We start from the raw sequence: 27,939 nt of genomic DNA on the forward strand, positions 1-27,939 counted from the left end.
AAAAAAAAAAGAAAAAAAAAGAAAAGTGTAAAACAAACTTCCTGTTTGAACTTTCCTATTGAAATGGGAAGTTGGGGTTAATAAGCAACCCCTTTAACTGGTTATCATCTTTAGAAAAATGAATAAAATCAAGAAGATTTTAACAAATGTCAGAACGGAAGCATGAATTGTTCATCAAAAAGTTAACTTTTATTGGACAGATCTGTTGTTGTCATAAGGCGACCGGACAAGCCCCTTTCATTGTGCTGTCAGGCTTCACCTTCAGCATCATAGAAGCAGTGCAAGCAAGTTTTTATTGCTACATCTGTAATAATCCAAAACACACACAAAATAAGCAATTAGACATTCAGTTAACTCACACGTTTACCCCAATGTTAACAAATCAATTGGATAAAAATGGATAAAACAGTCTTGGACTTTACTCTGTGATCTATTGCCTTGGATACAGCCTAAAGGTAAATGTTTTTGATTATCAATGGCAATATACACTCACTGGCCACTTTATTAGGTACACCTTGCTAGAACCAAGTGGAAGGGTTGGCTCGATATCCATTTCGATCTTGATTCAGTATCAAGTCATATGTAGTATATAGCCTACTGTACATAAGGGGAAAAAAATGTTTGTCTTAGCACTATTTTAACCGTGCCTTGCATTCATTAGTATTCACTTGTGTTTGCTTATATAATAAGCATCATTACATCAAAAATATTAGGATGGAAGTTTAAGTTTTAAAATTTTCACATAACGAAATGTAGTGTTTCATCATATGTAAATATTTATTAAAATGCAAGACTGAAATACTTTGAGCAACTAGATTAGAGACCAGAAAATGACTAATTTGCCTCTGAATTGGAATTCTTTATTTTAACCTTAATTACTACACTAATTGTAATAAAATATTTTTCTAATAATATTTGTATTATTTACAAGTAGTCATTAATTGATAATAATTATTGCACAAATAGTATTTACTACCAAAAGATCACCAAGATATTCGATAATTATTAAACTATAGAACATTTATTTAATTGAAAAATAGTTATGGTGTATGGTCACATTTGTCATCAATAAGTATGAGTGTGACCAGTTAGTAGCCTAAAGAATACCTGAGGGCTAAATACAAGATACAAGAACATTAATGTTAACAATGTTGCATCTCTATCACGCTTCATAAATCTTGTAATTATGGTTGACTTAATAATCAATGCACAATATGATGTACTGTTCACCAAAACTTGCTGCAAACATCTGTGTAGTGAAACTGTTGTGCATCGGCTTAAGCCATTCAAATGCACTGACACAGTGCTAGAAGTATTGAGTGCTCCATGAACCACGTGATCGTGCAAGCTGCCAGTAGATGAGAGCATGTCGCAACTACGTTTTTCAACACCTCTGGCTTTAACATTATGCCACATTAGCGCTAAAACGCCATTTATTGTTTGAATTTTGCATTAAAATTTAAAGCATTAAAAGATTTAGTTAGGCCGACTGAGAGTGTGTGAAAACGCGTGAGAGTTGGCAACCCTATTAGAGGGTTATAGCGATCAAAAAACAAACTGCTCAAGAACAACTGGATGGCACAGGCACGACAGACCTACTAACGAACATATTACAATTATGTCCAGATAAGATGGTTACAGTGATCACAAAAACAAACAGTTCTCATGAACAACCCCATACACAAGCATGACAGTCCAACCAACGAACATACTACAATTATGACCAGATTAGAGGGTGAAAGAATATGAAAAGAGGAAACAAACATATATTAGGAGTAGATTATCTTAATGTTGGGACACATTTTGTGAGATGACACCTGAAACAGACAGTGAGGGGGTTTAGACATACCAGGCTTATACGGTGTGGAAACGAACGGTTATTTATCGTCGCTGAAGAACAATAGCAAAAGGACAAACAACCCTACTTAAGTAAAAAGTACCTGATTTTAAATGTACTTTAAGTATTAAAATGAAAAGTAATTGCATAATAAATTATCTTAAGGTCTATATTCTAATAATTAAAAAGAAGAAAACCGTATGGGCTGTGGCATTTTAATTATGTTAGTTTTGGGTTAATGTAATTGTGCTTACCATCTATCGCCCAGTTTATATTCTGACTTACAATTCTGGTTATCTAATCGGGGTGATCTGCAGAGTTAAATTATTCTGAAGCAACAGTCTCATCAGCTTTGATGTATTTAAATCTTCAAATTTATGATATGTTTACCTTTTATATAGGATTTTTTTGTCAGCCACAGACGGTAAAAAATTACCTATCATTTATTTTTTCAAGCTACCTAATAAAATATTAAACCTTTGTTTTTTTTTCTTGATATTTTGTGACTTATTTATCATCATGAACATGCATGCAAAGTTTCAACATGCTGGTGTTTTTTGACATATGCAAACAAAATTACTATTACGTGTGTGATGTTCACGGGTCAATTTGACCCTCATAGGCAGCTATTCAAGAGCAACTGTACAGACACAAAATAAAAACATTCATTTCATGTATGTCAGGCCATCAACTCCAGTTCTAAAGTGTAAGTAAACCTAAAAGCACTTTCTGTGTGCTCATCATCAGATGTAAATTCTTGACTTTATAAAAAGAGTTTACAAAATAGCCAATTTAGGAAAAGTAAAGATTTTCATTATACAGCTACATTTAAGGGTTCAGTTATGATGTTTAAAATATATTATATATATATATATATATATATATATATATATATATATATATATATATATATATATATATATATATATATATATATATATATAATTTTTTTTTTTTATGTGTATGTCAGCATACTATTTATTTTAAAGCTTTGAAAAATTGTTAAAAAACATTTTTTATTAAATCATGTTCAGATATATATATATATTTTTGGAATATTTGACAAATGTTGATATTAAAAGTTGACAGTTTGTACCTAAATCTTCGTTGTTTTTCAGAGTGTGATTTTTGAGGAATTGTATTGAATCCAATTAGGGTCAATTTGACCCGCTCCATAAAGGGTGTACACAGAAATTGAACAGTGCACAAGGGTTAATGGAAATAAGAAATGTTGGAAATAATGTTTAAACATGAAAACCACCAGTTGGTGACGGCAGATCTTAATGAGTGAGTCATCGAGTTGGTTCGTTCAAACAGCTGATTTGTTCATAAATGAGGCAGTCGTTTACAACAGGTCATTGAATCTTTGATTCAACAGATTCATTCAAAACGCAGAATCATTCAGTAACACTGTTGTTTTGAGATGAGTTATGGTTCTGATGTGGAAATATGATCTGATCTTAGAAATATTTTTGCTGCTGAAATAGAACAAAAGCAGTCAATATTGCATCTAAAATGTTAGTGACTTAAAGGTACCATGGCATGGGTTGTTTTATAATGTTTCCTGGGGTGTACTTATATTGATAGTATGGTTTTTACATAAAAAAATAAAATAAAAGAAGTCATAATTTAGAAATAATAGGCATTTTTTCTATACTGATATTAGCCCTCTGTTTAGAATGCTCGGTTTCAAGCGGCGTGTCTGCTGTGAGACTTCAGTGAAAACACCCACTGTTGTGATTGGCTGACATCTTTACATTTAAAATTAGATAACGTGCGGATGGGGGTGTGGTCTAGTCAGGCACGAGCAGCGATGGGAAGTTTGGCTCGTTTCCGCAAACCTGTTCTTTCGGACAGTTTGTTTCAACGATCCGGTAAAAAAAACAAAAAACAGATCACCTGTTCTTTTACGTCTTTACGTAATGACGTCATTTCTATCATCCCGGCGGATGAAAATACATTCAAACATCCATATAAAGTATTTGTAATCAAAACTTAGTATAGTAATAATTATTATTGACATCATCTTGGATACATTTATGTTTTGCAACAGCACTTAATATAGCCACTGTCATGCAAACACTGATGTTTTACACAAATTAAATAAACTTACATTGACATAATACTTACACAAATCCTCAGTTCAACCGTGCTCCCGTATTATCAGCATCAGCTATCCAGTCAAAGAGAAACAGTTCGGTTACGACGCTTTCACTCATGCTCAGTATCTCAGCTCACTGGTTCTCAGAATCGAACATGTCTGATAGAAATGGTTCTCGATTCTGTACTGGTGATCCGAGAACCGTTGCAACCCGGTCAATCTGACTCGAGAACCGCTGTATCAGTGTGTGTGTCTGCTGAGCTGCGAACTGCTGCAAGCTGAATATGTAGTCTATATCAAACCTACTGTTTTGATTACATTTTTAAATGTGTATCGACTTAGAAATTAAATAAGAAAAAAGCTGTTCCTGAAAATATCATGCATTATTGATAAAACAAATAAATGTTTAATTTGACTGTTTTACAATCCATTGTTTCCAAACTTTAAAATAATACAGTGATAAGACAGCTTTATGATGTTTCCAAACGTGATTAGTTTTATACACTTAAAACCTGTATTTCGTTCCTCTGAACAAATAACATGCATGCGCAGCTCATCGGCTCTCAGTATCGAACGTGTCCGACAAGCGGTTTTCGATTCTGTACTGCTGATCCGAGGATCCGAGAACCGCTAGGTTAGGTTACACGCGCATGCTCAGTATCAGAGGCTTGTGAGTTCATCAGATCTCTCAGCAAAACATGTCTCACTTCAGCTAACGATTGGAGTTACAACATCTACTTCAAGATATTCGTTTATTTCTAGTCGGAGTGACTGTCACTCATGTCAGAAAGTTAATAACTATAGTAACTTGTGGGATCAGCCCACAATTTGATTTGAGACGCAAACCAGGCGGGCAAAGCAGAGGAAGGAGGCGGTAACCTTTCCTAATATGACGTCCTAACAGGAGAATTCAAGATCAGCTCATCTGAGCTCATTTTCTCAAAGGCAGAGAAAGACAGCCTGAACTCGTTTTATACTGATCAAAAGTTCTAACGACTTGGGGACAATATTCAGGCTAGGGGAACTCATATTAATGTTGAAAAACCTCAAAATAAAAGTTTCATGCCATGGGACCTTTAATTGTGACTTAAAAGTGTTAATTGTTTATGGAACTGTCATATGAAATCAGTGTCACATTTTCAGTCATGATGGTATTCAGGAAAACAGCACTCTTGGTCGCGTCGTGATGTTTTTAAACTGTATAATATGCTATAAAATATAAAAACTTAACATTTTGAATTCAGAAAGGTATCAGAAGGGTATGCTGGGGTCATAAAAGGATGGACATGGTCAGCAAAAATACTCAGGTAGGCTTCTGCATTTAAACAATGCTCATTTGGTACCAAGTGGCCCAAACTGTGCCAACAAAATATCCCGCACTGGCATGAACCACTAATAAAGTGCAGGATGGAGCCATGTTTTCATGTCGTTTATGCCAAATTCTGACCCTGCCATCAGAATATTAGAGCAGAAATTGAGACTCAGAGTCATGCAATGTTTTCCCATACGGTCCAATTTTGGTGAGACCATGTGAATTATAGCCTGAGGGTCCCTGTTCTTAACTGACAGAAGTGGCAACACGAGTTGTCTTCTGCTGTAGCCCATCTGCTACAAGGTTTGATGTATTGTATGTTCATAGATAGTCTTCTGCAGACCTCGGGCGTAATGAACAGTTAGAGTTACCGTTGCCTTTCTATCAGCTCGAATGGTCATTCTCCTCTGACCTCTAGTATCAACAATACATGTTTACCCACATAAAATGTAACCATTCTCTGTAAACCTTAGAAATAAATTGTGTGAAAAATCCCAGTTGATTACCAGTTTCTGAAATACCAACAACCATGCCATGTTTAAAAGTAACTTAATATCAACTTTTTGCCCCATTCTGACACTCAGTTTGAACTTTAGCAGATTGTCTTGACCATATCGGAGTTGCTGCCATATGATTGGCCAATTAAATATTTACGTCAACGAGCAGTTCAACAGTATACACTTAATAAAGTGGCCAGTGAGTGTAGAAATGCCCTTGTTATAGCTCGATACAATGTTAACTACTCGTGTGTGTTGTTTTATTTTTTATTTTTTTTAAAAGGAGCAGATTTACCTAAATGCACATGATAAAATAAACATTACCTTTATGGGCGTCATCCTCCAACTGACATTGAGTGCCTTTTTTTATCTGTAAAAGTATATTGAATTAAAGTTGTTAAGTCTGTGCATGCAAAGTAATATTAATCTTAAATGCCTGTTAGCCCTTTAGACAACAGCATTATTAGAGCGAAATTAATATGCATTATAATATTCAGAAGTGGCCGGTTGCATAAACTGCCAAGATTAGTTTTACAAGTTAGCCATGTTTTTTTTTCCCCTCTTCAAGATGGGGTTATATTTTTTTAACAGCTTGTAAAACCATATCAGTTACTCTACATAAAAAGGTAGATCTAATAGTAGGCCTAATAATAATAATAATAAAAAAAAGAGTAACTAATTGCTAGCTGGTCAGACTTGTTTTTAACCTAGTGGCTATGTTTATTCAAATGGCCCCAGGGTTCCCAAAATTTTGCTAGCCGAACCTCTACAAATGTTAATTATTTGAATGAATTAGTCATTTATATTGATGCTTTATATGTACTACTGTACACCCAAAGCATTTTACACACGATAGGGGTCTCTACTCTACAGGGGTAGTTTTGTTGCATTATTCCAAACAAATAGATTGTTATCCATTAATAAATGTAAAGAGATTCAAAAATTAATTAGATTCACAAATAAATACAATGACATTTGTGAATAACAAAAATAAAAATAAATGTGTGGATTTATTTTTTATTTTTATGTCAAACAACTCTGCCTTGCATTTACTTGTGAATCGCTTCCTGTGCATTTGTTCATGGCTTCCTCTGCATTTGTGGATCTCTTCCGTGATTGTTTACTAAAATTAGTTATTAAAATGTTGTCTTTAATTTAAATCACAAGTTATACAGTGATTTAGTTTCTACAACAAATCCCTGCAATTCCATCCTAGAAATACTAACATGCATCCTAGACTGAGACCATAATATGCATATTATGCGTTTTTCCCCATTGTGAGGGCAGAATAAAAGTCCCACAACACAGAAATTTTAAACAAAATAAATAAATAACAGGTATTTAGCAAAATAGAATACCAAAATATCAAAAACAGAATAATCAGATTTCAAATGCGAGGGGAAAAGGCAATGGGCCTCATTTATCTAATGTAGAACCAAGCACAGAAATCATCTTCGACTCATGCGTGATTAAAGGGGTACTTCAGGACTCGGAAGATCAATGCATTTAAACTGGGTAATTTATGTAGTAGAAATGTGAAATTATTTTTGAATTTTTTGCCTTCTAGACTGCGTTAAGACAGAAAATGTATTTTTGGCTCATGTGGATGAAAGACAACAACTCACGGAATTTGGGCCAACCAAGTGAATCATTTGAAGATACTACCAGATTTCTACTGATATAAAGCGTAATGCTAAATCGCTGAAGTAATCCTTTAATGAAACTTTCACATGCCGCCAATACCATTGTATGAATGATCGTTTGTTGATGAATGTGCCGACTCAAAACACCCTTTAACCTCACAATTGTAAACAATTACATTAATGTGTATTAATGAGTAAAAAGTAGCTATAAATTATATATTAAACTATAAAATACAAATTAGTCTATAGTGTCATTTACTATAAATGAGTATGGTGTGGGTTTGTTTTTCAAGGATGCCAAAATGTCTGCCAAGAGAGTCCCAAGTATCTCAGTAGGTTGTTTACCTGTTAAGATGTTGTAAATGACTGATCTTTTACTTCCCCTACCTCGGTCCTCAAGTTGCCTTGTGTGTGAGAGTGAGGCTGTTTTGAGTGCGTGTTTCATAGGTAGAGGTGTGGGAGGATGGGATGGCAGGTAGATGGCAAGAGTGCGATTTCCATTCTCTGGATGGACACAGCCAAGTGGAACCCTGAACCCAAGAGAAATACAATAAGGAATTTGCAGTTTCATGCATAGCTTTTAACATTGTTAAAGACTTAGATTCCCATCCTAAACATGGACAAAGTTTAAAAAAAATAAGTTGGACGTTTGATGGAGTATTTCTGTATCAAAAATACTCCTTCCGGTTTCTCACAAGTTTCAGAGAGTTTTTTTCAAGTACAAGTCCGCTTGACGTCAACCGGGCGGAATGTCCTTGTATGGGCCGTACGGGCTCTTCTCCCGGAAGGGTGCGTGTGCACGAGTCAGGGAGAGAGCAAACGCATCATATACAGGTCCTTCTAAAAAAATTTGCATATTTCATCCGACCAATAAAAGAAAAGTGTTTTTAATACAAAAAAAAGTCAACCTTCAAATAATTATGTTCAGTTATGCACTAAATACTTGGTCGGGAATCCTTTTGCAGAAATGACTGCTTCAATGCGGCGTGGCATGGGGGCATTCAGCCTGTGGCACTGCTGAGGTGTTATGGAGGCCCAGGATGCTGCGATAGCGGCCTTACTCTCATCCAGAGTGTTGGGTCTTGCATCTCTCAACTTTCTCTTCACAATATCCCACAGATTCTCATGGGGTTCAGGTCAGGAGAGTTGGCAGGCCAATTCAGCACAGTAATACCATGGTTAGTAAACCATTTACCAGTGGTTTTGGCACTGTGAGCAGGTGCCAGGTCGTGCTGAAAAACAAAATCATCTCCATAAAGCTTTTCAGCAGATGGAAGCATGAAGTGCTCCAAAATCTCCTGATAGCTAGCTGCATTGACCCTGCCCTTGATAAAACACAGTGGACCAACACCAGCAGCTGACATGGCACCCCAGACCATCACTGACTGTGGGTACTTGACACTGGACTTCAGGCATTTTGGCATTTCCTTCTCCCCAGTCTTCCTCCAGACTCTGGCACCTAATTTCCGAATGACATGCAAAATTTGCTTTCATCCGAAAAAAGAACGTTGGACCACTGAGCAGCAGTCCATGCTGCTTCTCTGTAGCCCAAAAGTGGCTTGACCTGGGGAATGCAGCACCTGTAGCTCATTTCCTGCACACTCCTGTGCACGGTGGCTCTGGATGTTTCTACTCCAGACTCAGTCCACTGCTTCCGCAAGTCCTCCAAGGTCTGGAATTGGTCCTTCTCCACAATCTTCCTCAGGGTCCGGTCACCTCTTTTCGTTGTGCAGCGTTTTTTGCCACACTTTTTCCTTCCCACAGACTTCCCACTGAGGTGCCTTGATACAGCACTCTGGGAAACAGCCTATTCGTTCAGAAATTTCTTTCTGTGTCTTACCCTCTCGCTTGAGGGTGTCAATGATGGCCTTCTGGACAGCAGTCAGGTCGGCAGTCTTACCCATGATTACAGTTTTGAGTAATGAACCAGGCTGGGAGTTTTTAAAAGCCTCAGGAAACTTTTGCAGGTGTTTAGAGTTAATTAGTTGATTCAGATGATTAGGTTAATAGCTCGTTTAGAGAACCTTTTCATGATATGTTAATTTTTTTGAGATAGGAATTTTGGGTTTTCATGAGCTGTATGCCAAAGTCATCAGTATTAAAACAATAAAAGACCTGAAATATTTCAGTTGGTGTGCAATGAATCTAAAACTAATGAAAGTTTCATTTTTATCATTACATTATGGAAAATAATGAACTTTATCACAATATGCTAATTTTCTGAGAAGGACCTGTATGCATTAGTTGAATCTGATTGATAGCCGTGGTTTATTTTTTTTAGAAATCTAGACGCACCCTAGTGGCAACAAATTTAATCTGCCCGTGAGTGTCGTCTAGCAACTCTCAATACCCTTCTGAGCTGTATTCCCCTAACTCTTGCCGGGCCAATCACAGCATGTATAGAGTCGGCGGGCGGGGCCATAATGACGACGGGCGAATTGCGTTTGCGTGCTTCTAGTAAACACAGAAACTGGCGAACGGCGGCGGTCTTTCGAATCAGCTTTGACCGCGACTCTGGAAGACTTGGAGTTAAGTCCTCCCTGTTTAATCTATCAGCGAGCTCTGTTTCACCTTCGTTGCTCTGGTTGGTGGTAGCGCTACCCTATCCTAATCTGTCAAATCATGCAATATGAGCTCATGATTGATTAGAAAGGGGTTTTATACCTGTAATGCAGATGAGGTTGACTGAGAGGTCTCAGGTGTGGAGGAAAAGGGGGTGTGTTTCTCACTTCATTCCTGTAAATCACCTGATCACCATCATGCTGCATTTAAAACATGTTTAGGATTAAAAGTTCGGAAAGCAACCTGATTTTTTATGAAGTATATTTAAAACTGTTTTATACATTTTCTACATTTAAAAAAAAAAGGCTAAAATACAGTCAATATGCATTGCTTAAACTAGAAACTTAGGGGCTGACAAACTCCTACTGATGCAACAGTGCCACAGGAGTCTATGGAGAAGCTGAATATGGCTCTAGAGTGGTCAGTCTCAAGAGGTCTACAGGCAGGATCCAAGAGGGCTGTGTGATTTGGGTTCACTGGGGGAGAAGCTCCAGCTGTGTCAACCATCACCACTATTCTTCCATCAGGCAGACACACTGCACAAAGACGGAACATGCCTTTTGATCTTCCGGATAAAGTTACAATTTGAATAGATCAATAGATCTTTGAATAGATGCCCATCAAGAGTAGTTTGTATAAGTTACCCAATAACTCTCTCACAGGGAACACACAGCGCTGCACATGAGTCTGTTCTTCAGCGGTTTCCAGATGAACTAAACTCACCAGCACACTCACTAACAGACCTTGCAGTCCCAAGCCCTAAGAAAAAGACGAAAGCACTTTATTGACCTTTTAGTTTTTAAATGATTAAAGTTGATACCAATAATCATACATGAATAAATGGCTGGTCTCAGGCCTTTCATGTACCTCATAGGCCATGCCAGGGGCATAAAGTGGCACCTCCAAGCTGAGGTAGAGCTCGTGCGGGTCTAGAGAAAATCCCCCCAGCTCCACCAGCTCCCAGTCCAGCCTCATTCCTCCTACATACAAACTCCACTCAGAGGAGTCTATATTACCATAGTAAACCAATGTACGCACACCTTGCACTGTACATTCCCCTTCCAGCTTTGGCAGGACTGGGAGATAGACACAAAACAAATCCATTCTGTAATTGCTCTATTCATAAAGGACTAGACATGTGCCGATTTTCGATAATGCGATTTATCACAATATATCACATGAATATGCACGATATTGTTATTGTGGGCACTTTAAAATATCTTAAATAATAATTTATTAATAATTAATAATTATTTTATAATGCACTCAAGAATACTTTGCCCATCAACCGTATAAATGCTCAACACCGCTGTATTCTGCGTCAAAGGGACGCAGCTCAGGTGTAAATGAGAAGCACATGAACGAGTGAAGGAGACGCGCTGCTGAAGTGCCGCTCAGTGACAGCTAGGGCTGGGAATCGATTCCAAAAAGAATCGATTCCAAGGCTCTTTATTCACTTGCCTCTCGCTTACTAATAATGATTGGAAGTCTATTTATTTTTTGCAAAAGGTTCTTTTGAGCAGTTAGTTTCAAATTATGAGTTAAAAATAAAACAATTCAGCGTTTTTTGGTGTTTTTTTGTGCATTGTGTGATGACGTCACTAGAACGTAATTCTAACTACCGTATTTTCCGGACTATAAGTCGCTCCGGAGTATAAGTCGCATCAGTCAAAAAATGCGTCATGACGCGGAAAAAAACATATATAAGTCGCACTGGACTATAAGTCGCATTAGGGCAGAGCTGGAGCCGCGCGCATGCGAGCACGCGAGCACCCGCGCGCGCATGCGACCACCTGCTCGCGTGCACTCGCTCGTGCCCGCTTCACTGCATAACCCGAGCAGAAGAAAGAAAGTTTGAAGTGAGTGAGAAACTTGTAAGGGACTGGCGAAAAGCAGAGGTTACTTTAATTGTGATGAAGAAGAAAAAGAAATCTACTTGCGGACTGTAAGCAAGATGGCCAGAGCTGAAGGAACGAGTCCACAGAGGCTTGAACTCTCTGCCGCGCGAGACGAACGCTGTGAGAATCGTTCTCCGCTGCATGTTTTACTACATGCTGTTTGTATTTTGCAGAATAAGATTTTCTTTATGGGAGCATTTTGTTTGTGTTCAGTCTTTCTAAGTTGTTGTGTATAAGTAAATATTAGGCTACAGGAGCAGCATAGAGCGCATTCTCGCGGCTATATGTTTATTCTTGTCAGTCAGTATGAATAAAATTTGATATATAAATTTGATATATTTCATAGTTTGGCTGTAAATATACAGCCAAACTATGAAAAAAAGTGCGACTTATAGTCCGGAAAATACGGTACTTATTTTTATGGTATGAAACGTTCAAATCAAGCCATATGTGAATGCATATCGCTGATTATTACTATACCTTTCATTCACTTAGTTTAATAGTGTTTATTGTCATCGTTTCCTTCTGTGATCCTGCATCGTGGACAAGTTTGCTACATTTTGCACACAAAAACTCCATAATTTAAAATTGTGAAATGGTTCTGTTATCCACAACGGTAGGTTTTGAGCGCTGCTTACAGATGCAGATGTGAGGGTCTTATTTTAATTTTCCATTTTCTTTTATTTTCATTAATCCATTGATAACTGAAAGAAAATGCGCCTAGACTAGAGTACAGCTTAATGACCGAGTCTAATGTTGCTATAGTAATGAACGCAACTTGCTCGCGCAGCTGATTGACAAATAAACTGCGCACTCTTATATTATTGATTTTGTTAATATTGTGGTTAATTTAACTCGTACATTCTGTGCAAGCACTTATTTGAATTTAACTTAACTGTGCACATGCATTTTAGACATGTCATGTAGTTTTAAACATGCAATAAATGCACATCCATGAATAATGTGCTATCCTTTTGATTTATTAGGCTAAAACGGATTTACTTCTGGGCTATATGGGTCATTTCAGGAGAATCCATCATTTAAAATTCAGAGTTATGGAAATGTATCATCATTTTATAAATAAAGTTTCGGAGAAGGATACTTTCTACATCCTTGTATCCTGCGGTCACTCCGGAACTAGGTTCACCATCGATTTTGTTTAAAAAAGAAGAATTGAAAAGGAATCGAAAACAACAGTGCGGAATTGATTCTTGGAATCGACTCCATCGATTCCGGAAACAGGAATCGATTCCAAAAATTTCGGAATCGACCAGCCCTAGTGACAGCAGAGGGTGCTGATGAACTGCAGAATGCATCGGTTACCCCAGAAACCCCGCAAACAAAACAAACCGCATAGTTTTTAAAACAGCCATTCGTTTTTTGTAATCTCAAGGTTGTTCATCACAGCATCAAATACTTAAAGACTTAATATGCTATTTATTTTCAAACTTAAACATTTTTATGTTTTAATCTGGACCACAACATGCCCTAATGATTAGAACTGTTCTAATTATTTGATATTGTTCAGTAAAACTTTGAAACATACGACTTCATTATTTAACATGTTAATTCATTATTACCAAACTGACAATGAAAAATGCTTATAAAGAATTAATTATTCTAAGTAATGTTAATTTCTTAGTTACTGTTTAATAACATTAAAATCAAAATAACTTTTTTAATGGACCTAAGATAAAACTAACAATGATCAGTATTTCTTAACTAACATTACCAAAAACATTATACTTTCTGTACCAAATGTAGCTATTGCTCAATCTTAGTTAATGCATTAAATAATGCCACCTTATTGTAATTTGTAAGCCTATCTGTTCTTCTTTATAGTCTAATTCTTTTGCACTTTAATCTGTTTGAAAATTGTACTTTTACAGCTCTGAAAAAAAAATCAGGGACCACTTAACATTGATTTCTCATTGATTTTAAGTGTTAAGTGGTCTCTTAAAATTTTTTTTCCAGAGCTGTATATATTTTTGGTGCATTATTTAAACATTCAGTTATTTTTGTTATTACAAAAATAGTCGTTAAAGCGGTTATGCTATGGCAACATTTTTTTTGCAACTTATTTCAATATCGTGATATCATCGTATATCGTGATAAAACTTCAGCAATTAATCGCAACATAAAAAATTGATATCGGCACATGCCTATAAAGAACACATTCCAACTTGTGGCTACATTCAAGCACTGTTTTTTAAGGGATTTCACACTGGAAGAGAATGGTTCACATGAAGCGAGAGGGGGAAAATTAAAAATAAAATAGGTGAAACCTGTCATGCAGACTACATAACTACAGAGACTACATGTAGGAGGTGGATTGAGTCCAGATTTTTTCCATTCTCAACTTTATAATGGACATTGAATGTAATTGTAAGCTAATCTCAATGACTTTCGATGCCGTCCCCCCTCCCCTCCCCTCTTTTAGAGAAGCTATATTTGTAAGTGAAAACAGCAATAGTTTCTTAGCACTACAGGTCCTTCTCAAAAAATTAGCATATTGTGATAAAGTTCATTATTTTCCATAATGTAATGATTAAAATGAAACTCTCATATATTTTAGATTCATTGCACACCAACTGAAATATTTCAGGTCTTTTATTGTTTAAATACTGATGATTTTGGCATACAGCTCATGAAAACCCAAAATTCCTATCTCAAAAAATTTGCATATCAGAAGTTAGATCTACAAAAGTTTCTCTAAACGAGCTATTAACCTAATCATCTGAATCAACTAATTAACTCTAAACACCTGCAAAAGATTCCTGAGGCTTTTAAAAACTCCCAGCCTGGTTCATTACTCAAAACCGTAATCATGGGTAAGACTGCCGACCTGACTACTGTTCAGAAGGCCATCATTGACACCCTCAAGCGAGAGGGTAAGACACAGAAAGCAATTTCTGAACGAATAGGCTGTTCCCAGAGTGCTGTATCAAGGTACTTCAGTGGAAAGTCTGTGGGAAGGAAAAAGGGTGGCTAAAAACGCTGCACAACAAGACGAGGTGACCGGACCCTGAGGAAGATTGTGGAGAAGGACCGATTCCAGACCTTGGAGGACCTGCGGAAGCAGTGGACTGAGTCTGGAGTAGAAACATCCAGAGCCACCGTGCACAGGCGTGTGCAGGAAATGGGCTACAGGTGCCGCATTCCCCAGGTCAAGCCACTTTTGGGCTACAGAGCAGCAGCACTGGACTGTTGCTCAGTGGTCCAACGTTCTTTTTTGGGATGAAAGCAAATTTTGCATGTCATTTGGAAATCAAGGTGCCAGAGTCTGGAGGAAGACTGGGGAGAAGGAAATGCCAAAATGCCTGAAGTCCAGTGTCAAGTACCCGCAGTCAGTAATGGTCTGGGGTGCCATGTCAGCTGCTGGTGTTGGTCCACTGTGTTTTATCAAGGGCAGGGTCAATGCAGCTAGCTATCAGGAGATTTGGGAGCACTTCATGCTTCCATCTGCTGAAAAGCTTTATGGAGATGAAGATTTCGTTTTTCAGCACGACCTGGCACCTGCTCATAGTGCCAAAACCACAGGCAGGGTTTTTCCTACGTTTAAATTTTTTTGGCGGCCGCCAAAACAAATTTTTGTCCCGCCAAAGCCTTATTTGATGATTTATTGTGATTTATAAATTGACGTAGATTACTAATGCACGTGCCAGGGCGTGCGTTAACTGACAGAGAACGAGCAGAGCCGTGCACACTCTCTTTCTCACTCGCACAGCAATCAAAATCAACCGAACTGACACAATGGTAAAAGGTCGAAAGATTGACTCCATGTTCCATGTGGCGCGTTCGCAAAATATTTTCTCTGAATTACTGCTGGATGTGAATTGTGCTTAAAAAAAAAAGGCACCTCTTTTGAGACGTTTTGCACACGCAGCTGACATCAACCATACATTCAAATAAACAGAAAAATATCCTTATGAAGTGTTTTCTGTGTTGACAAATCTTTTGCGTTGTTTTAACGGTCTGTTTTAACAGCGGTTTCACATATAACGCGTCCGCTTTTGTCCGATTCGCGAACTAATGACTCATTTGAACCGATTCATTTAAATGAACTGATCTGTCCAACAGTGAACTCACAAATCGGTGTGTAATCATTTATTCACAACACCTCTGAAATGAGAATGCAAGTGTGCTTACCCCATTAAACAAGAGGGGTTTGTAAGAATTTGTTTTAATAATCCACAGTATTTTCATATATTTATTTTGAGAAGGCCTATTTATATGATAATGTGTAGTATATTCCCATAATAATAATAATAATAATAATTTAGACTGGAATAAGGTGAAACCAGAACAATGCAAGTTGTTGATAGACAATAATTGTATTAAATTGTATTTGGTAGAGAATTAGACTATTTGTAATTACATTTTAATGCTACTTTTTAATTGTTGCCAAAATAATTAATCGGTAAACCATGCAAACTGTGTAAAAACAAGGAACTAAAGAAACAAACATCAAGACATCATACATAATGAGATAAATGCATTTTTTAATATATATATTTTTTTAAATATTTATCGTCAGTATTGGGCTCACAGATCAAACAGGTAGGTACTTTTACTGTTGCTGTGTGTGCGCATGCATGCATGTGTGTGGATGACCATGTCTGGTCAGCCACCACCGAAGACCATTTCTGACCCAGGAAAAACCCTGCACTGGTAAATGGTTTACTGACCATGGTATTACTGTGCTCAATTGGCCTGCCAACTCTCCTGACCTGAACCCCATAGAGAATCTGTGGGATATTGGCCCTCATTTATCAAAAGTGCGTACACCAAATTTCCAGCGTACACCTTGCGTACACCCAAACCCACGGTGACTTTGAGATTTATCAATATGGACGTTGGCGTACAGCACGCTCATATCCCATGTACGCACGTTTGAGTTAGAGCGAAAATGCACAGAAAAACAATTCCTAACACCACAAAACGCACTGGAAAGATATGATATGACCCACTGTTAAAAACCACAACAACAACATTCAGTGTTTATTTTTGTGCAACATGAACGTCAATGTTTAATTTGTGTGTCTTTACCAAAGCGTTTGATCTGTAGGCATATGTATTCCTCCAGTCGCGAGCCTGTGCACTTTATCTGACGGTTCAGGGTTAGGCCCGGCAGCTGCGCACGGACTGGGACTAAAATAATTCAGACTGACAAAATAATAAAAATGACCTTCTTCTTTTAAATAATAATAAAATCAATAAAAACGACATTCTTCTTCTAAATAACAAGCGTCATTAAGAATAAAAATCATAATAATAATAAGAATCTTACAAATTGTCATGTAATTATTAATGTGAATGAATGGTTCTCCACATCACATCATCATCACTATTGTACACCCCAATACATGCCGTGATACGAAATTAAATGATAATTGTTTCAAAACGTGCTGTAAAATAATGCATTGTGATGGTAATTTATCATCCAAACAGCTTTAAACTGCTGGAGTGCGCTTCTCAACCTCCACACTATTAAGAGTACTCGTAATTTGGGTCCATATTTTGTTTTTGTAGGTGCCTTTAATCCCACTCTTTAAACTCCCAAATAAAACAATTTCGGGTTTCTTTCCACTTCCCTGGTGATGGTCTCGATGGGCACGTCTCAATCATCTCACTAGTTCAGTAGTCAGGGCACTGATAAGGGAGTCAGCCCATTCTTATGTCCTAATCAGTGCCCTGACTAGTGGAGTAGTGAGATGATTGAGCGCGCCTGATCTCCACGTCAGAGAAGTTTCGCTTCTTTGCCGTCTTCTGTTTGTCCATGGCATAAATGAGGGCGTGGAGGAGGCAGAGACTTGAATACATAGGGGCGTGTTATTCTAATGACGATCGTTTTCAGCCGCGGGATTTATTAAGGGCAAGTATTGCGTACACCTGGATTGCAGAGGTACGCACAGCTTCATAAATCAGGCGGTGAGAGGAGTGTAAGCATAATCTTACGCCAACATATACACCAGTTTCTACGCAAGATTGATAAATGAGGGCCATTGTGAAGAGAAAGTTGAGAGACGCAAGACCCAACACTCTGGATGAGCGCAAGGCCACTATCAAAGCATCCTGGGCCTCCATAACACCTCAGCAGTGCCACAGGCTGATTGCCTCCATGCCACGCCGCATTGAAGCAAAATCATCAGTATTAAAACAATAAAAGACCTGAAATATTTCAGTTGGTGTGCAATGAATCTGTAATATATGAAAGTTTAATTTTTATCATTACATTATGGAAAATAATGAACTTTATCACAATATGCAATTTTTTTTAGAAGGACCTGTATTTGGGGTGGAGCTATCAAAATAGGGCGGAAACCCCTTTTTGGGGATAGGGATGTGTTTGTTTTGGTGATTTGAAATATCAACAACCGTTACAAGATAGCAATTACCCCACCTTTAATACAATGGTTGGCAGAGCAAGTGTAAATAACATTGGCCAACAAGATGGGCTATGTGCACTTAGTGAAAATCAGTGTTAAACTAACTTTTAGTGGGTGGGCATTACATACCTACATCCTGCAGGTCTGCCTCAACAGTAGCAGGATAGTTGTAGATATCTCCATCAGGAGACAGAATGAAAGAGAAGACCCCAGAGAAAGTATATCTTCTTAACCGGTCTCCCAAATACTAAACCACAGATGGAGCAAGCATGCTTTATAATCACAGCAATAAAAAGGAATAACTTTAAATTTAAAAAAAACAAAAATATTTGAGACAAACAAATGTATGTGGTCCATCACCTTTTGTGAGATGAGTGGATGATAGAAGGGCATCTGAAACAGATACATGTATGTGTTGTTTGGGAAAGGGTTTTGAGAAAGACGAACACCAGTCCTTTCCATTTCCTCCCAGAGAACCAGCTGACCTCCTACGGTCACATTTCCCAGAGAAACATCATGAGGAAAACAGCACAAGGAGATGGAAAACTCTCCTTGAGAGGGCACAGTCCCTACGAGATAGAGAGAGAGAGAGATATAGACAAACACACACATGGCCTTATCATCAACAAGTAGGTGGTACCATGACACATAATCTGGCTATGTGAGAAAAGTAACGTAGCAGCTAGAGACGAATTTAAGTGGTTTGAATTGTGTTTCTCACTGTTAATAAGCATGACTGGTCGAGGCAGGTGATAAATGTTAAGATTTCTGAATGTTCGTTGCTGAGTCAAATTCCACACTGAATCCTCCCACTCACGCAACAGAAAGACGTCTACTAAATATGACTGAGAGTAATGTCCATCAATCACGTGACTCTGACCGAGGAAAGGAGAAAGACAGTCATTAACAGAAACATTATATTTAGTTTATACGTAAAGTAAAAATTGACACATTTCAACTAAAAACTAGAAGGCATATGATCTCTGGGATACCTTGATAAATCCTCCTTCGGCACCAAAAGGAATACGGATCTCCAAAGTTCCGTTGTTGTTGTAAATCTTGTAGCCACGCTGGTGGGCAACACACTCAGACAGGTAACGTCCCCCAACACCCAACTTGAGGCCCTTTTCTATGAAGGGAGGATTGACCAGAGGGGGAAGGTCACGTGGAAGAGACCACAACACATCTGAACCATCCATTCGGGCCTGACCTACAAAAGGCCATTAAAGAGGTGGGTTTGCATTTGCATTAAATAATCAAAGGGTTACTTCAGTGATTTAGTATTAAGTTGTATTTAAACCGTGTCATTAATTTAGTAGAAATGTGAAGTTATTTTTGAATTTGGTGCCTTCTAGAGTGAGAACTACTAGATTTCTACTGATACAAAGCGTGATGCTAAAATCGCTGAAGTAACCCTTTAAGCTTAGAAATATAATACCAGCCAACTTATTTATATAGCGCTTTTACAATGACGATTGTTTCAAAGCAGCTTCAGTGTTAAACAGGACAATATTGCACACACACAAAAAAAAACACCTTAAGCAATTTGCTGAGCTGTATCATGTAGGACTAAAATGGGAGACCGCAAGAACTTACTCATAGTGCATGCTACTGACATGTCCACAGTCAACAGGGTCCATTTAAGCTTGTACAAGATGGTGGCACTGACCACTTCCACACCAGTCTCACCCAACTGAAACCATTCAGTCAAACAATATTTTAATATAACAGCTCAGAGCAAATTTTTAATTTAAGATTTTATATCAAGACACATCAGTATCGACTTATCTTTAAGTCATTCATAACCTGTATGGCTTCCCTCTGTGGAACAATTTTGAAACCAAACAAATTCCAAAATATCAGCTACGCAGAATAAAGCAAATAATAAAGATTTGGAACAACATAAGGGTGAGTAAATAATGACAATTGTAATTTTTGGGTGGAGTATTTTTCAACTTACTTTAAAGTACAACAGGTATTAAAGCAATGCCAGTAATTTAATTCAATAACCTCTATCGGCTGAAGGCTGAAATACACTACACAAGATGTCTTCTAATAGCTGCTCATAAATATGTTTGATATCCTCTAACTAAATGAAAATGGCAGGGCCATCGTACACCACATCATGCAGTGCAGTGGTTCTCAAACCTATCCTGGGGACCCCACACCACTGCACGTTTGTCTCTCATCCGACACACCCAATTCAAGTATAGAGGGAATGCATCAACGTCACTTTTTCCGCCGTTACACGCCGCCTCAGCCAGGGCTGAGTGGCAGAAGAGCGGCTGCCTGACTGGATTTAATAGAGGAAAACCCTTTCTTTTACTGTCTATGAGGAAAACGCAAGTAGAGCAAACAATCCTTACAACTTACCACAGATTCAGTGATTCATGGATAATGACAGGCAGCCAGGAATAGTGTTTTCCTGACATTTTTATGAGACTGATTTCAACATGAATGTTTATAACTGTCATTCATCACATTTTTCGATCGAACCCTGCATATGCAGATGGGTCAGTGTTTTAAAGCGTGAAAGTGTTGGTAATATACTTTAAATTCACTAAAAGCTGTCACTCATTCAATAAACACAATCTCACAAAGTTCCACAGTGACGTTGGTATACAATGAATGATACAATGAATCTCTTATTTTCACAATGTCTGCACTTAAAGAGGATTGATGCGCGTGTTAACTGAACTTAGCACCTGGACAAACAAGCGGTGAGTGATTCCAAATTCAACACCTGTGATTGGCCAGCTGTGTTGTGGAAGTCTACAAACATGTCTGTGATTGGCTACATAAGTTACTCACCGAAGCAAAAACATGTTGGAAATGTAATCATTTGACGAGTGCAAATACAGATACACACTGGATCTTTTGCTAGCTCCTTTTTACTAATAATATGCTAATGCAAATTCTTACAGAGGATTACAGATCATATAAAAGCAGTTATGGGCAGCTTTTCCCTCAAAAAGCAGCAGCAGGTGGTAGTGGTTTGAGTGAGAAAATAACACTCTATTATCAAGTCCATCTCTAGTCCGGAACAACGATGTCCATTGGGTCCGTGGACAAGCCTCCCCTACACCCCCTCCGGCGCCGGGCCTGGTTTTGTGTGTTTTTGTTGCATTCACGCTGTAAACCAAAGCTGCTTTTCAGTCTTTTTGCCACTCAGTAGGGCGTAATCGCAGTCGCTCTAAAGCCGGGTGCACACTGTGCGATTTTGGCCACGATTTGGCCGTCTGAGACAATTTTTGCAAATCCTAAAAGATTCCTCTGATCCTAGGCTAAAATCTGACGTCTTTGGTCGTTAGTTTGACATGTTCACCGGCAGCCGATTAATGAGCGCTGCGATCAAATTTTACCTCAGACGAAATTCTGGCAGTGTCAGAAGATTTGGCACACAATCTTGCAGTGTGACTTCTACGAACAGTCAAATATCTCCGTTTTTCCAAGACAAACTATGACCAAAACTAGAGCTAGAGATTTCTTTATAGCCAGCATTTCAGTCCCGCGTGTAATGCAGCTCACTGTCACCGAACGCGTCATTCATTGATGATATAAAATTCCGGGTGAGTTTTCTTGTGCACGTCCGTTTTTAGCTTGCCTTCACTATCGTGCAGTCTGACAGTTGTAAGACAACTGAGATCTTACAGTGTGACATGGCTTACATCGGGGATCATGTTCGTACAGTCTGACAAGGGACATTCGCAAAGGATTTTGAAAAATTGCACAGTGTGCAGGACCCATAAGTCACGTACATTCCCTCTATTGCAGTATCTACTAATGAGCTGATGAGTTGAATCAGGTGTGATAGATGATGAGACATGCAAAATGTGCACAGGAAAGGTTTGATAACCACTGATGTAGTGTATTCTAGCAGTCACATGATCCAAAAAGTGGAAAGTAGAAAAATGTTTTAAATTAAGTTTAATAATAAAAGTCCTCGGCTTTATCCTTTACCTGTAGCATGTATGCCAGCTTGGATCTGTAGGCACAACGCAGGAGAATGCGACTATCTGTGGTGTTAATGTGGTAGCCTAGCAGGTGGGCCATTCTCACTGGCACAGTTTCCTCTCTCATGCCACCCTCCTGATGAAGTGCTGGTATGTGAAACACCACCCTCCATTCCCTCAGACCCTCATCCAGCTCCTAAGAGGAACCAAAAAAAACAAAAACTGTCAACCAAACATATACAATTTGGTTGTCTTAAAATGGCTGCATATCAAACAGTCTGATGAGAGTTTTACATCATTCCATAAATGGAGTGAGTTTGGCTTCGGTTTTTACCAATTTTCTGATCAAGAGACAGAGTGATACGAGTCATAATCTGAAAGCCACGCCCACTGGGGGGGGGGGGGTGTACACACACAAAAACAACCGTCTCCATTGACTTTCTATTACGGGAAGCGACCGCCTTGTCATTTGACTTATTACAACAACAAAAAAACAATGTCTAAAAGCTGATATGGTGACAAGGTGTACAGAAAACAAGCTAAAAAACCCAGAAACAAAAACCCAGAAGTTTTTATATGCTGGTGACCCAAAAAACGAGCGTTTAAGGACAAAAAAAGTGGCTACAGGCACTTGAGACAGAGTGAGAGATGCTATATTACACTGAGAACTGCGCCCAGGAAAAGTAATCAGCGACAAAAAATAATATATAAAACTGACATTTGGATATTTAACAAAATGTTTACTGCACACGTAGGCATAATGAGGCATACTGAGGGTCAGGATCCCAAAATTGACCTATTCTTCCTGCTGAAGCTTCACGTCTTATTGCCTGTATCCACTTTTGTGTCCTTAAACGCTCATTTTTGGGATCAACAGCTTATAAAAACTTAGTCATGTGTTTTTTAGCTTGTGTGCTATACACCTTGTCACATATCAGCTTTTAGACATTGCGCTGTTGTTTGTTATAAGTAAAAAAAGACGGCGCAACCACTTCATGCAATACAAAGTCAATGGAGAGCGTTGGACTGTCCCCCCCTTGTGTGGGCATGGCCTAAATACGCTCTGTCTCTATGGTAGCAAACTCAGTTCACATGTGTTGCTAGTCGTGACAGTCTCTTACCACAGGGGCTGGGGTAACCCAGGCTGTGCCCATGTGATTATTAGGAGGCAGCTGTTTCAGCACAGAAACCTAACAAATAGGAAAAGTATTATGGGACAGTTTAATATTTGGAAATTTACAATTTATAAATACAAACTATAAGAGTCATTCCACCTCCATGTAGTTCTGCTCACAGACAAGCTCCCGAGGCCCCCATGGGACCTGAAGAGGGCAGGTAAGCAGTAAAGGGTAGGATTTCTCCTCCCCATTTGAGTCCTGATTTATAAACCACACCAGCAATCGAAATTCTGTATCCCTCTGAAACCACAAAACTAACATTGCTAAGTGTTGTGCTCTCAAGCTTATAAAACAAAATGACCATACAATTAAATTTTTAAATCACAAAAAAAAAAAAAAAAAAAAATCCTGTTAAATTTAACCACACACACACAAAAGTAGTATTTCAGTATAATACTGAAAATGCTTCACCTATTATGTAATGGCATATTGGTGCCCAAGGTTTTCCAACTTACAAACAAATTTCATCAAGTGATGTGTTAAAATACCAATTTACCAAAATTGTTTTTTAACCCTAATATGTACTGATAACTACAATGGTATTATAGGTGGGTTAACCAAAAGGAAAATTATGAATCAAAGTTCAGTGCAACTGGACAAAATTTATTGTAAGCAGGGACTTTATCTTTTTTCTAGCAAAATTTATATTTCAATCAATTGAATGCAATGGTAACCAATTTACAGTTAAAGCTACACTGTGTAACTTTTTTTGTTTATTCTTAGCTAAAAAACACTTAGTTCTTCCAAAAATATATGTGCTCATTAATGTATATTTACTTCTTTCAAGTGATAAAGTATTCACGTAAGTTTATAATATGCCATTGAAAATACATACGGGTGAGGGGTTCGAATGCTGGTCACCATGTTGCCCCTCCATCTTGAAAGTAAATTAGCCAAAGAGGGGGATTGCCATGTTAATCTTGGACTGAATCGGACACCGTAGGAGTTAAAACAATATCCGAATTGAGAGGAACAGAAACTATTATTCACTGGATGGTCATATACCTTTTCACTGCTAGAGCCATAACTGTAGTTGGCCATACCAGATAGCTTTGTGTGAGGAACGGGCTGAAGTTTAGAATATATACCTTCTGCTGTATCCATCATAAATACATCATATGGATTAAGATGACTTCCAGTATAGCTCAAGTCTTAATAACCAACTTTTTTAATTATTATTTTGGAAATTGACAGATGTAGTGACTTAACTATTGTTGTATGGAAAAGCCTTATGACATTTAAAAAGATGGTTCACCCAAACATTAAAATTGTAATTTTCTCACTAAAGTTGTTCCAAACCTGTATTGTTTTGTTTTGCTGAACAAACAATAGATTTGAAGAATGTTTGTAACCAAACAGTTGATAGACCCCACTGACTTCTAGCCTGGATGCCAGCTGAACTTAGCCCCGCCCACAACTTTTTTAGGTCGGGCAGTTCGGTCTGGCCTTGCTCCGTAGAGGAGTAATTATCCCCGAACAGAAACTGTTCGGACCAATGAAATCATCAGGGCGGGCTTTAGACGACAGACAGATGATCAACAGCAACGTAATCATCCACGCCATCAAAGGGGCTTGGATTATATTGGTTCAAATCCTAAACGGAGAGTTTCTTTTGTATATGCATTCACCTTGCCCTTGGGGGGGGGGGGGGGGGTTGTCGCTTCATTGCTCTGATTGGTTGTAGGTCTATCCAATTGAGGTCTTTCCTGGTTCGGTTGAAACACGCCCCATAATCACAGCCCAATAGAGCAGTTTCAGACTCATATTCTGACTAGAATGGAGTATGACCATGTCAGGCTAACTGACTTCTACAGTACTCTATAGAATAAGTCAATGACTATGTTTACATGGACAGCAGTAATCAAATTATTGACCTTATTCTAAATAAGACAATATTCTGATTGAGGTGTTTACATGAGTGGCTTTTAGAATACTCTGTTCATGTTTCCATTTTACATGTTATAGAACATAGATCGATTAATGGAACGTCATTACGTCCCCATGCCACGCTATGTTCTCCAACATCCAATCATAGCCTTTGGCAGGTCTGTTAATGCTACATTGTGTGATATTTTCCCCCATCTAGTGGTGAAAAGGTATATGACCATCCAGTGAATAATAGTTTCTGTTCCTCTCAATTCTGATTTCGTTTTAACTCCTACGGTGGCCGATTTAGTCCAAGATTAACATGTTAATCCCCCTCTTTACATTCGACACGGTGCCATCGAGTGTTAAAACGCGAAAGGCCAAGCTGGAATTTATGGGTATGTCCCTCTTTGGCTAATGTACTTTCAAGATGGAGGGGCAACATGGCGACATTCGCACTCCTCACCCGTATGTATTTTCAATGGCATATTATAAACTTACAAGAATACTTCATTACTTGAAATAAGTAAATATACATTAATAAGCACATATATTTTTGAAAGAACTAAGTGCTTTTAGCTAAGAATAAACTAAAAAAAGTTACACAGCGTAGCTTTAAAATTAATGGGCTCAGGAAACTCGCTGTAAATTTACCTGCGGGTGTCGCTGTTGAACAGTGTTACTTTACATTAAAAAGTATTAAAAAAAAAAAACACTAATTTTTATATACATTTAAGTAATTTTATTTTTGTAATATTTATTGTTTTTTTCTGTTTTTTTTTTAAAGAGACACTGCCCCTATTTCCTTCTTCTTGACAGCCTACATTTAGAATAATAGATTTGATTAATGATGAAAAAGGTTTTGTTTTTCTGCCGTCGAGCCACAGGCGTTTACTAAATGACCCATCAGGTTCGCAATTACAGTTACAAACTTATTGTATTTTATTATTACAAGCAGCATACAAAAAGAAAAAAATATATAGGAGGTCGCAGTGTTCAGAATGAATAGTCAAGCAAAATACATGCCACCCATAGCAAAGCGTTAGGTTGGGCAATGACATTTCAGACTGACAGATACGTAAAAGATAAATGGGACTTTTCCAACCTAAGGGTATTGTTTTTTTGTACACGTTGTTACATTAATTATAATTCAAATTCTATTTTATTAGGCATAATATTATTGATGATTGTTGAGAGGGGCACTTTTGGTTAATTTTCAAAAAGGGCAGAGGCTCGAACCCCCAAAGCCCTCCCCTCCCTCTGCACTTCCCTGTTGTGCGTAACGTTGTGTCCTGTCACAAAATGCAGTGATATCTCCAACACAACGTTAATAGTTAGATTAAGGTGTATACATGTCTTTAATGCTCTCCGATAATGTGACTAAAATAGGCATACTCCACATCTTAATCCGATTTGCGTTTAGTACGATTATGACTTTAATCGGATTAGAATATTAGAAATCGCTGTTTACATGGTAGCCTCTTAATCAGAGTATTGTCTTAATCAGATTAATATCGGAGTATCGTTGTCCATGTAAACGTAGTCAATGTCAACAGTTTGGTTTACCCATATTCTTCCAAATATCTTTTGTGTTCAGCAGAAGAAAATTAAACAAGTTTAAAACGATGAGGTCGAGTAAATCGTCACAATTTTAATTTGGGTAACTACCTTTTAATTATATCTTACCAGGTTCTCCACCAAACAGGCCAGGTAGGAAACACGCAAGAGTAATTCACCCCAGGAGTCAAGAGCCACAGTATAGCCACACTCTGCTGCCCACTGACCAGAAATCTCATGGACCTCAGAGTCTGCTGTGGGCAAAGACAATTACATAATTTCAATGACCAGATACAGGATGAATTAGGGTAGTCTGGGACAGTGAGCAATGTGACCAATGTGGAATAGTTAGGTGTACATTTTTGCTCCATCATGAGCAAGTCTACTCAACCTTAAGAGCAAGTAAACCAATGATATATTAGTTGGTTTGTAGTGGGATTTGAGGTGTAATTTATAGATCAACAGTGTTGTGGTGACATACTAAATTGCATCAATCAAAATGGCAAAACTGTCCCGGATTACCTTAATTCACCCGCACAATATGCTTCAAACCAGGAACAATTCTGTGATGTATTCAGGAATCTTAAATTTTGACAAGAAACAAAAACATCCAGTTAAATTAAACAAGATGCTAAAAACAAAACAAAACAAAACAAAACACACACACACCTTGAACGTCAAACCTAAATTTGTAGCCAAGGAAGTTTGAATTGACAGACAACCAGAAATGACGATCATGGCACTCTGCCCTGAACATACCTGCGAAATATATAACACATTGTTGTCCATAGTCCAATGCATTAGCATTAAATAAATTATTTGAACTTTTATTAATTATTTTCTTACCAATAGGTATGGAATCAGCAACAGAAATGGGACATAATCCCAAAAAAAGAAACCTGAAAGAAAAAAAAAGAAAAAAGAAAGAACGATAATCACAACAACGTCTTAGCTGTCGCTTTTAGGTGAGATTTTCATGATTAGGGAAAAAAAACTGTTAACTTCAAAACTCACCATGTCAAAGAAAAGTAACACATGACCATAACGATAATTTATACCAAATGTATAGAGATTTTAATTAAAGAAAAACGGATTCTTCAAAAACAATTTTATACCGATTAACTCAACTTTTTTTTTTTTTTCAAT

At 37.8% G+C, this 27,939-nt stretch overlaps 1 protein-coding gene across 3 annotated transcripts; it reads right to left on the reverse strand.

Annotated features, from left to right (window-relative positions):
- Nucleotides 1-36: 36 nt before the first annotated feature.
- Nucleotides 37-27,939, reverse strand: LOC137070629 (uncharacterized). 3 transcript variants are annotated; one of them, XM_067437939.1, is made up of 19 exons: nt 27,808-27,938; nt 27,640-27,692; nt 27,463-27,552; nt 26,923-27,047; nt 23,467-23,610; nt 23,314-23,382; nt 22,200-22,388; nt 19,836-19,932; nt 19,232-19,449; nt 18,961-19,114; nt 18,600-18,808; nt 18,369-18,486; nt 10,820-11,028; nt 10,597-10,711; nt 10,319-10,488; nt 10,055-10,152; nt 7,778-7,920; nt 6,072-6,117; nt 37-304 (listed from the first exon to the last, which is right to left on the reverse strand). In XM_067437939.1, the coding sequence occupies exons 1-18, from the start codon at nt 27,834-27,836 to the stop codon at nt 6,083-6,085; spliced, it is 2,265 nt and encodes a 754-aa protein (XP_067294040.1). In that variant the 5' UTR covers nt 27,837-27,938; the 3' UTR covers nt 37-304; nt 6,072-6,082. The 3 variants fall into 3 exon arrangements, with proteins under 3 accessions (XP_067294040.1, XP_067294039.1, XP_067294038.1); XM_067437938.1 differs by having other exon boundaries at nt 170-304; nt 10,313-10,488; nt 26,923-27,044; nt 27,808-27,939; XM_067437937.1 differs by having other exon boundaries at nt 170-304; nt 10,313-10,488; nt 27,808-27,939.

The sequence above is a fragment of the Pseudorasbora parva genome, chromosome 3 (genome assembly GCF_024679245.1).
Source record: "Pseudorasbora parva isolate DD20220531a chromosome 3, ASM2467924v1, whole genome shotgun sequence".
Taxonomy (NCBI): Eukaryota; Metazoa; Chordata; class Actinopteri; order Cypriniformes; family Gobionidae; genus Pseudorasbora; species Pseudorasbora parva.